The sequence below is a fragment of the Raphanus sativus genome, chromosome 8 (assembly GCF_000801105.2).
Source record: "Raphanus sativus cultivar WK10039 chromosome 8, ASM80110v3, whole genome shotgun sequence".
Classification (NCBI taxonomy): Eukaryota; Viridiplantae; Streptophyta; class Magnoliopsida; order Brassicales; family Brassicaceae; genus Raphanus; species Raphanus sativus.
In genome coordinates, this window is record NC_079518.1 from 23,992,532 (window position 1) to 24,004,856 (window position 12,325).

Consider the following 12,325-nt stretch of genomic DNA (forward strand, 5'->3'; position numbering starts at 1 on the left):
ATAATAATTTAAAATTGTTTTATATCAATAATTGATTCAAAGTATACATATATTGAAAATTTACTAAAATGTTTTCCAATAACCATTATAAAACATGTTTTCAATATATATAAGAAAAAGTACAATACAAAGCCTAATTTAAAACACCAACTCAAATTATGGTTTTCATATTTCACATTAAATTTTTAAAAATATAATATATGTGATTATTTACATGACAGTACATATAAAATATTATTAATTAATATGATTACTTATATGATGATACAAAATAAAATACGATTAATATATATGATGATACATATAGATATACAATATTGACATGAAAAACCAATAGTAACACATTTTTGAAAAATTTCACCCGTGCCGACGGTGGAACAAGTATAGTATTCTATTAAAAGAACATTACTTTTATCAATTACTTTTATATTATCTTGGCAATTTACTTCTTTTGTTACTGCTTATAATTTACGGGCTAGAGTCAAATGGCTTGACAATGAAAATAATATACTATCAATATTAGAGTAATTTAATTAATAAATATGTATTTTATATTTATTTATTTAAATATAAAATATAATTAATACTTGTAGATAAATAATTTTAATTTTATTAATTTAGGTATTAATTCAGTTTGTAGTTTGGTGGTTTGGTCCAGTTCAGTTTCTGTTTTTTTTATTCAAGAGCTATAGTATTGCTTGGTTATTTATAAATTATGTTTGTTTTTGGTATCAGTTCTTTGGTTCCTGAGAAATTTATTCAAATGAAATCTGTGTGATATCTTATTTATAATTTGTATAAATTAATTTTAAAATAAATTCTGCGCTTACAAACGTAGATCAAAATCTAGTACAATGATTTAAAAACACCAAATATCTGTAGAAAAAAACTATCATAAATCGTTTGACCAAAGAGTTGTCTCAAAGAGTTCACTTTTGGATTGGGAATTTGGAAGAACGGTCCAACATAGAGTTCACTTTTGGATCGATTGAGCAGTCCCTGTATTTAAAATAATCCAGGGATGTAAGGTTTGCAATTCGATTGAGTCGGTTAGTGGCGGAAGACATTTTGGTAGAGGATACAGAGGAGGGCAGAGGTAGATTGGAGAAGGGGATTCAGAACTCCCGATGGCGAAGATTTCCGGTGGCTGTGATGCCGCTTCATGCATCTTGATGTGTACAAACACTTATTTCATGAAGTAAGATTAGACATAAATCTAATCTCTGTGTTTCTTCAATTTCCGTTTAATGTATTTTGCTGGGCCTATTTTGTAATTCCAATACCATATGTTGTAATTGAGCCTTTTTGGTTCTAATTAATGGAAAATGTTGACAAAGAAAAGATTAAATGATTAAACTCTCACCCAACCATGGTTTTATTATTGATCGATTTTATTAAAACTAGGGGAGGTGCCCGGCGCAGCGCCGGGATGTTGACAATGATACATGTGATTCGTAATTATCGGTCAGAAGCTGAGCTTGGTCGAGAGAATCGTTTCCTTGTAAAAGATTTCCATGCAATGTTGGCGTGGCAGTAAGAAAGGGTGAGATTGCACTTAGTATGAATATGTATGCCTTGTGGATAGTGATACCCATTTTGGAGGGGTTTTGTGTCTGGTGCTGCTGCAATGGATCAATAACTGCGGAGTGATAAGTTGTGTTTTTTAACAAAAAGTTAGATGGTTTTAGTTTTCAGTATTTGGTAGTTTGTTGTATGAATTATTAGTGTATACATGTAGTATATGGTAGCCGTTGTATTGAATTATTTGTCACATTGCAATCCTTGATGATGAGTGGAATCATTGTGTTTTCTTATTGACTATTTTCTGATATTTAATTGGTTGACTATTCGTAAGTGTATAATTACTATGCTTTTATATATGATTGGCAATTCCTATTAAAATGGTCAGGTGTTGTTTTACTATTTTTTGAAAGGGAAATGCATGTAAAGAGACGGACCGTATAAGATATGTATACCGCAATTATGTAATTTAATTGGGCAATGGTTCAGTACGTATAAGTCCTTTTATTATTCAGCCTGCTCAATATTTCGTCAAACCCTTTGGACATCAGTTTACAACTGATACAATCAGTTCTTATGAGCATAGCAAACCTTTGGACATCAGTTTTCGCCTTCTGAGTGCTTGTATAAAGGAGGTGGAGCAAATCTGTGCTGTGTTTTTTTGGACGGGTCTCTCTCTTAAGACATCGAGTGCTAAAGTGGCATGGAATGAAATTTGTAACTTGCGGAGTGAAGGTGGTTTGGGAATTAGAACACTGAAGAAAGTAAACAAAATATATGGGCTGAAGTTGATTTGGAGGCTGCTTGTAAGAGATTCATTGTGGGGTAAATGGATAAAAGACAACTTATTGAAAGGGAGGAACTTTTGGGAGATTAGTTCGAAAGTGTAGAATGGGTCTTGGATATGGCACAAAATGCTGAAACTGAGAATTGAGGCGAAACTGTTTTATCAGAAAGAAGTGGGTAATGGCAGACACATCTCTTTCTGGTTTGATACTTGGTTAATGAGAGGTCCTCTCTGGGATTTATTAGGCCTGAGAGGTATTATTGATATGGGAGTTAGTAGATATGTAACATTGGAGGATGTGGGTCGTAATAGTCGAAGAAGGAGGAGACACCGTACTGATTTGCTCAATGATATTGAAGGTGAACTTAGTATCATTGTGAGTAAGTTGCGTCCGGAGAAAGAAGATGTCAGTATCTGGAGAGGAAAATCAGGATTTAAGAAGACATTTTATTCACATGAAACTTGGCTACTACTTCGGGAGAGCAAGCCTAAATTCACTTGGGCATGTGGTGTTTGGTTTCCCCAACACAAGCCTAAGTATGCTTTTATTATCTGGCTTTCGATGAAGAACATATTATCTACTTTGAACAGAGTTGCAAAATGGAGTCAAGGCGTTGTCACCACTTGTATTCTTTGTAAAGCGGCTATAGAGACGAGGTCACATCTGTTCTTTGATTGTGGGTATTCTTCTCAGATATGAGAATACATCGCTAAAGGAATCCTGGGAAACTCTTACACAAAGATTTGGGATGAGATCTTGCTGATTATTCAGGATGAAAGAAGGGAGAAGCTGAGTAGATTTTGCATAAGGTATGCTTTCCAATCGGTCCTTTATGCAGTCTGGAGAAAGCGAAACAAAGTGCTACATGGAGAGAAGCTGTCGTCTTTGTCAGCAATAAAAAAGATGATGGATAAAGGTATTAGAAACAAAATCACTTTAATGAGAAGAGATGGGATTAAAGGAATGGAGAAGCTTATGCAATTCTGGTTTTCTACTAAAATGTAAATAGGGGTTGCAAAATGTTTTAAGGGGTGGGTAGATGAAAGTTTAAATTTTTCTTTATGAACACAAAGGAAGCACAAGTTGTATACAGGTTTTTTTGAATCAATTTAACATTAATTCAAAAAAAAAACTTCTGAAAATCACTGCAGGCTTTTCACCATTTATACCAAGACCAAGCTCAACTTCAGCCCATATTCTCCTAAAAGATTTGGCCCCACTCCCCTCATTTCCTTTTTTCCAGCGTCTTTGTCGTCTTCGTTCTCTAATTTACACAGGCGATTGAAGAACCCATGTATAACATTTTCCTTCGTCACTGAAACCATTATATAATGTCAATCCATTAAGTACCTCCGTTACGCTCTCTCACTATGCTGACTTTAATGACTTCTTTCCCAGCCTTCATTGCAAATCGCAAATCCCTAATTTGTGATACTATAAATACGGATGAAAACCTCTCCAAAACTCATTGCTTCACCAGATTCAATCATATATAGCCTTTATCAACACTTCTTGCAGCAACAATATCATCATGTATACCTCTTTCCGATTTGAAGTGCGATCATTATCTTCAACGTTGGTGATGCATCTCCTGTGTTTCTGATTATGCAGGGTGCATGTATGGACGTCTCCTGGAGTGCGAGATTGCACAGATTCTCCAAGAAATTGTTGGAGAAACCTACACGTTCCACATGAAATTACTCTTATATTCAGAGTATATATACATAAGCTTACTCCTCTGTTCCATAATCAGTTGTTATACGGTTCAGAGGATTTTGATTTGCTGTTTAATCCTCAAAATATCATTCTGGTCGAGTTATTTTCAGAAATTAAAGGATGCTTGATTGATTCTAAGGTCGGTTTTAGTGTACTTTATTTTTTTCTTTAGTATTTCGCTAAAGTTTTACTTTGTTTCTATTATTACAGTAACCAAATATAACAGAGCAGAGACTGCATTGTCTTTACTTCAGAAGAAGAACAACGGTTTTGATATTGTCATCAGTGATGTTCACATGCCAGACATGGACTCTTTCTTATTTAACCATTATCTACCTCATACTTTGCACTTCTCTTTGTCGAGATGTAAAACATTTTTAATCCACATGTACATGGTGAGATTTTACTTAATATCATCTTATTTCCCCTCTTGTAGTGTCTCTCTACTCTCGGTGGAACGTTATGGGAGACCAAACACTGTAATCCCTGTTTAAACTTTCCTATTTTCTCAACCTTGTGAATTGTGATGTATCTTTTTTTTTTGTTAATACTAGGTATTTTCCTGCACTATGTGCAGAATTAAAAATTTTAAAATTGAAAAAGTTAAAAATGACGAGAGAAAAATGGTTACATGGCGAAAAAGGCGATTTGGAAATGACTTTGTTTGAGGATTTCAACTGCTCTTGTAGCGGTTTTTAGCGGTTTCGACGGTGGAGGGAGTGCCTACACCCACTCTCCGGCGGTTATCCCCACGATGTCCTCTACACATCGTGATGCAAAAATGCTCGGTTGGCAATTTTATGACATCTATATATGGAGGCAAATAGTTCTAGCCAACATACATATAATTCACTCTAGTTTTTGCAATATTCTTCTCACAAAACACAAAAAGCTGATTACAATGGCAGACAATCTTCATCGCAATCTTCAAAACCTGGATATTGTGGTGAATGATGAACCAGTGGCATTACCTTTGGAGGTGGTGAATCAAGCGGTTGCAGAAAATCGCTTCATCATCATTGGACGTCCAGTCATCCCAAGGAGACAGAACATGAGATCCATCATTGCAGCGCTTCCACGACAATGGGGTCATGCTGGGTTGGTTCATGGCAGAATTGTTGAAGGAAGACACTTCCAGTTTGTGTTTCCGAGTGAAGAAGCAATGGAGAATGTGCTCCGTCGGGGTCCATGGGCATTTGCGGACCGTATGCTCATTATGCAGAGGTGGTCCTCATCGGTCAATCCTCTCATGCTGAATTTTATACCCTTCTGGATTCAAATCAAAGGTATTCCACTTCAGTTCATGAATCAAGATGTGGTCATGCATATTGGGCGCACCTTGGGTCAATACATGGATGTTGACTATCATGCTGAAACGGTTGTTCATGTGGAGTATGTGCGTGTCAGAGTGAATTGGGATGTGGATCTCCCACTCCGCTTCTAGAAGCACTTTCAGTTCACGCCAGGAGTTAACACTTTGCTTAAGTTCTGTTACGAGAAGCTCTGGGGCTTTTGTGAGGTGTATGGCATGATGACACACGACACAGGGAATTGTCTGATTAAAAATGGGGGTGGGGACCCAGAATCGGAGGATGATGATGATGATGATGATGATGAGGAGAATGTTCCATTGTTGGTTCCGTTTGACAATCATGGCGTTCAAATTCGGGAGTTAAGTGAGGATGAAGCTGATGAAGGACAAGATCAACAGCCAAATGGGTATGGCCGTCAGCATGTTATTGGGGAGCCAGAAGATGAATCTATGCAGGCAATTTATGAGGTTGAGAGTCATGGTCCGAGTGAGCCACCAAACCGAAAGAGAAAGGCTGAAGAAACTCTTTTGGAGGCAACAACACTCAAGAGTCCGATGATGGAGAGGGGTGAATCAAGTGGAGGAGGTTCACCTAATGATCAAGCCAGAGGTGCGGTGGGCCCGAAGCCACCACCAGCAAAATGAATACGACCGTCTGGAACTGCCAGGGCCTGGGTGTAGACCCTACAGTTCGACGCCTTAAGGAAATACACAGGAAGTATTTCCCAGACATAATATGTCTGCTGGAAACAAAACAACAAGATAACTTTGTTCGTGATCTGGTTTGTGATTTAGGTTATGATAGGAGTGTAATTTTTCCTCCACGTGGTATGAGTGGGGGAATAACAGTTCTTTGGAAGAAGTATGTTTTTGTTTCTGTAATTTCTCAGTCTCCAAATCTTGTAGATTGCTTTGTTGAAATGAATGGTCTTTGCTACTATCTGTCTTTCATCTATGGACATCCTGAGACCTCTTTGCGACATCATCTTTGGGAACAATTAGAAAGAATAGCTACAACTCGCCAAGGTCCTTGGTTGGTAATGGGTGATTTTAATGAGATAAGAAGTAATGATGAGAAGGATGGTGGTCCTAAACGACCTGAAAGATCTTTCATTGATTTTCGTCGGATGATTGCTACATGTGATTTCCATGATCTTAAAGCGATAGGAAATAAGTTCTCCTGGGTTGGAAAACGGAAAACTCATACTATAAGATCATGTTTGGACAGAACAATGCCAAACTCCGAATGGTTGGCTCTGTTTCCTTCAGCTCAAATAGAGTTTTTTTGCGTTTGAAGCATCAGATCATCGACCTTTGGTTATGTCAGCTTCTCAGATTGTTGAAAAACCTTCACGAAAGTTCAGATATGACAAGAGGATGTTTAATGATCGAAGTTTTCAAGAGATGGTAAAAGGAAGTTGGAATGAACAAGATAAAGATAAGTCTTTACATCAGAGATTACAAGACTGCAGACGTTCGGTTTCTACATGGAAAAGAGATCATACTTTCAACTCTGCGGTTCATATTGTGCATCTTAAGGAGGAACTTGATTTTGTTATGTCGTTTGAAAACAGAAATACTGCTGAAATCAGACAGATCAGAGATGAATTATGCCAAGCCTATAAAGATGAAGAAGAATATTGGAAGTTAAAAAAAAGAAATGAGTGGTTAAAAGCTGGAGATAGGAACACCAAATTTTTCTATGCGACCACCAAAACAAGAAGAGCACGGAACAGAATCCTGGCGGTGGAAGATGAATCAGGAATGGTACAGAGAGGAGATGTTGTAATTGGACACACTTCTAAGAATTACTTTCAACAGTTATTTACTACATCAAGGGAGGCTAATTTTAATTATGATGAAGTATTTGATGAGTTCCCAAAGAGGATTACAGAAGCTATGAATGAAGATCTTATACTACCAATCACTGAAAAAGAAGTTCGGAAAGCTGTGTTTAGTATTGGACCTGATAAAACCCCCTGACCAGATGGATTTACTGGAGTTTTCTATAGACAATTTTGGTCTACTATCAAGGATGATTTGGTTAGTGAAGTTCAGAGATTCTTTTAGGAAGGAAGAATGGATGAGACAATTAATAAAACTAATTTGTGTCTTATTCCAAAGATTGAGGTGCCAAGGACAATGGCAGACTTTCGCCCCATTTCCTTGTGCAATGTAAGCTATAAAGTGATCTCAATGATACTTGTAGGAAGGCTCAAGTAGCATTTGCCATCGATCATTGCGGAAAATCAAGTAGCTTTCATCCCTGGGAAGAACATTATGGATAATGTTATCATAGCACATGAGATGTTGCATTCCCTCAAATCACGAAAGAGGTGGTCAAAGAGCTATATGGCAATGAAAACAGATATCTCGAAAGCTTATGATCGCATAGAATGGCAATTCCTAGAAGATACTATGAAGCATATGGGGTTTGATATGAAGTGGATTGGTTGGATTATAAAATGTGTTCAGACTGTTACCTTCTCTGCGCTGATTAATGGAGAACCAAGAGGAAACATAATACCACAACGGGGGCTCAGACAAGGTAATCCCCTCTCACCTTATTTATTTATACTCTGCAATGAGGTTCTCAGTCATCTGCTCAACCAGGCTGCAAAAAGAAATAAACTTAAGGTAGTGAAGATTAGCACTTATGATCCTACTATCAATCATTTATTATTTGCTGATGATACTTTATTCTTCAGCCATGCTCACCCTAAGTCATGTAAAACTTTGAGTATGATACTCTAGAAATATGAGAAGAGCTCTGGTCAGGCTGTTAATTTAAATAAGTCGGCGATTACGTTTGGAACTCGAGTAGACAGTCTTCTGAAGACAAGGCTTCGTAATATGCTCAATATCCACAACGATGGAGGTTGTGGTAAATATTTGGGTTTGCTAGAGGTTATAGGACGAAAAAAGAAGGATGAATTCATTGTGGATAAAATAAAGAAACAAACACAAGGATGGACTCACAAGTATCTGTCAGATGCATGAAATGAGTTATTATTCAAAACAGTGGCTTTTGCACTTCCAGTATATCCTATGAATGTCTTTAAGTTACCTAAAGGGGTTTGTGAGGATATTGAACGAGTTATCTCAGAATATTGGTGGAGTAAGGGTTCAGGCAAACGTTCAATGCATTGGTTCAGCTGGAAGAGAATTGGAGTTCCAAAAAAAGAAGGAGGTTTGGAATTTCGGAATATATAAGGATTTAATCTGGATTTATTGGCGAAACATGTTTGGAGAATTGCACAAGCACCAAATAGTTTGTTGGCTAGAGTATTAAGAGGTAGTTATCATCATTCTACAACAATACTCAATGCAGGAGTGGGTACTAAACCTTCATTTATCTTGAGATCTCTGATGGAGGGAAAGGAATTATTGACAAGCGGTTTACGAGTCTTGATTAGAAATGGGGAAGATACAAAAGTATGGTCCGATGCTTGGCTACCTACGCATCCACCACGAGCTCCGCAAGTTTAAATGATAATATTGATGTCAACCAAAAGGTTAGTTCTCTGATTATTCAGGGTACAAATCAATGGAATATTGAAGCTTTGAATGGCAGTATGGAGCCAGAAGATGTGGAGATAGTATTTAAGATTAATCTAACTCAAGCGAATAATCAAGATCTACTGGGCTGGCATTATACAAATAGTGGCATTTATACAGTCAGATCAGGCAATTGGTTGAGGATGCATCTAAACGTCAATGATGTAGAGCCTCCTCCTGGTTCGTTGGAACTTAAAAAAGCTGTTTGGAAGAATAATATTGGGCCCAAGATCAAACATTTATGTTGGCATTTACTTTCGGGTGCGGTTCTAGCTGGTACAATTCTGCAACAAAGAAGAGTAACAAATGATACTATCTGTAAACGATGTTGTGCGGATGATGAAACTCTAGACCATCTGTTTTTCACATGTCCTTATGCTCAGAGTGTTTGGAGGCTAACATGGTTTCAGTTTCCAGATATTGTTGGTATTCAAAATGGCTTGGAGATAAAACTTAAAGCTATCTTGGATAATGTTAATAACCATCAGCTATCTTCGTTTCATCGCCAATTACCATTGTGGATGTTATGGCAATTATGGAAGAGCCGCAATCTGTTGGTTTATGGACTTAAACAATCAAGTTGCCAGATGGACTATAAGTTAGCTAGAGAAGAAGCAAAAGAATGGGCTGCAGTTCTGTAACGAAAATTTTCACGCCATGCGGACGAACCAGAGATGTAGGAAATATTTTATGGCTATTAAAACCGATATGAGTAAAGCTTACGATAGAGTGAAATTGAGTTTCATAGCAGCTTTGATGTTGAAGATGGGCTTTGATGAAAGACTGGTCTACCTCATTATGTGTTGTGTCACGTTGGTCTCATATCAAGTGCTAGTCAATGGGCAACCAAAATGTAGAATCTTACCAAGCAGAGGTTTAAGACAAGGAGACCCCCTCTCCCCCGCCCCCTCCCTTTTTGTTCATCCTATGTACGGAGGTATTGATCTCATTCTTAAATGGAGCAGAAGCAGAGAAGAAGATAGTAGGTCTCTGTGTTTCTAAGGCGAGCCCAAGGATCTCTCATCTTCTTTTCGGAAATGACAGTCTCTTCTTCTGTAAGGCGGAATTAATCCAGTGCAAAGAAATCATGGACATTATAGACATATATGGAAATGCATCAGGACGACGACTAAATGCGTCAGAATCATCCATGTTTTTTTGACACCGAGTGAAGTGTACACAGAAGAAAGATATAAAAGATGTCTTAGGTTTTTCTACAGAAGGAGGCATAGAGATGTACTTTGGATTACCAGAACAAATCGGTGACTCGAAGATGAAAGTGTTCTCCTTTGTACAAGATCGGCTCACTGGGTGAGTCAACACTTGGTCATCGAAACTCCTCTCTATAAAGGAGGAAAATAAGTTCAAGTTAAATATGTTGCTCAAGCAGTCTCAGCATTTGTGATATCGTGTTACTTGATTCCACAAGGAATTACAGATATATCCATATACTAAAACATCAACTTTCTGTTTAGGAAAAGAAAAGAGGTGGCTCATCTGAGACCACAATTCGATATCTTCCCATGGATCTGTTGGTATATTTGGAAGGTTATGAACGACAAACTCTTTAATGAGAAAGACGTATCCCCAATTGACACTCTCCAACACGCGTCTGTTGAGGTAGAATGTTGCAGGAAAACTAACAAAAAGAAGGAAAGCAAACGAGGATCATGATGATCCCCCTACTACAGAGGTTGAGACAGTGCGTCCTTGGATACCCCAAATCCCTACCTATCAAATTGATGCATCATGGATCAATAATGGCATCGTCAGGGGCTTAGGGTGGAGTCTTAAAGACCAAATGGATTCGGAATATTACGGATTACGGACGTGCAACAGGAGTCTCTTAGCTTTGCATGCTGAGATGCAAGATCTACTTTAGGCAGCCTCAAGTATGAGAGACAGAAGGATAACCTCGATATAGTTTGAAACAAACTGCTCAGAGACATGACTACAAATCTGTTGGATTGACCATGATTCGCGACAGAGATCAAGATGTTCCAAGGTATAGAGGAAGATTTCGAGGATGTGAGCCTATCTTATATTCCTCTGAGTATGAATGGTCAGACAGACGCGTTAGCAAGAGAAGCAAGGATAAGAGACTACATCTTTTTCCATATAGATTAGACTCGGACAGATGAAAATTTTCCTCTGATAAGGGTTCGTCTGTCCTCCATTTAATCTAGTGTAGATAGGTAGCTGACAAAAAAAATGGACTTGAAAAGTTTTTTCAAGAAGACTTCATTATCTTCAAAAAAACTCCAGACATTTATAATCCTAATTTTTTTTTACATTTCTTTGTTATAAAATAGTGGTTGTAATTTTACTAATTTTTATATTATTTTTTCCCTTCTAATTGAATTTATGGTATAAATTTATATTTAAATTCAAAATTTGGATCATTTTTGATATATTGCCTATTTTACATATTTTCAATCTATTAAAAATGACATATTTTATATTCAACACCAAAAATTAGATTTAGAGTTCGAATGGAAACGATCCAAACTGCAACACAATTAATATATAACTAGATCATGACCCGCTCGACCGAGCGGGAGTCAATTTTTTTTATCTTTGTTTTTACTAAAGGTTATATATGATTGCAATGTGTATTAATATAAAATTTTGATTAATAACAATATGTACTAATGTGTTTAAATAAGCAATGTGTTTAATTACTAAATCTGATTTTTAAATTTTATGATAACGTAAAGTAGATTTTTTATATTATTTAAAATATATAGTGCTATATATTTTGTATTTTCAACATTTATTATACAAAACTTACATTGGGGTATTATTTATATGAAAATATGTATAACATAATATATTTATATATTATATAAACATATACACACCCGCACGGGTTTTATTTTTAAAATGTATTCTATATTGTTTAGTTTTATGTAGTATCGAGTTTGTATAATTCAATTTTGTGTTTAAAGAAAAATATCAAAACTGTCTTTCGTATGTAAAAATAATACTTTGCAAGCGCGAGTTGTGTTTTTTTATTGTAACACAAAATTTTATATAAAAGTTATGTTTTTTGTACATTATGAAATTTAATTTTTTAAAATAATTATTACGTAATTTCAAAGTGAATTTTATCTCTAAAGTCTAATATATTTTGTGTGTAATGGTTCAAAGCATTTTCGATATATATTATATTTCAGTTTGGTTTGTTTTTAGTATTATTGTATAAGTATAATACTATACAATATTACTATTTTCTATACAATATATGAAGCTATGTGTTATTTGTTTTAGAAAGTAGATTAGGCCCAACGTAGTTATAAGAATAGTCATATCTTTATGTATGTGTTTATGACTTATCTACCTAACGTTATTCTTACTAATAAAATTAATATGGCCAATGAAAATATACTGATCAATTTAAAATGAATTGTATAGGGTAATTATAGAACGA

At 36.1% G+C, this 12,325-nt stretch overlaps 1 protein-coding gene and 1 pseudogene across 1 annotated transcript; both read left to right on the top strand.

The window, feature by feature from the left end:
* Window positions 1-2,435: 2,435 nt before the first annotated feature.
* Window positions 2,436-3,008, top strand: LOC108820333 (uncharacterized). Its single transcript, XM_018593288.1, has one exon. The coding sequence runs from the start codon at window positions 2,436-2,438 to the stop codon at window positions 3,006-3,008; it is 573 nt and encodes a 190-aa protein (XP_018448790.1).
* Window positions 3,009-4,926: 1,918 nt separating this feature from the next.
* LOC108820334 (uncharacterized) lies at window positions 4,927-5,982 on the top strand (annotated as a pseudogene).
* Window positions 5,983-12,325: the final 6,343 nt, after the last annotated feature.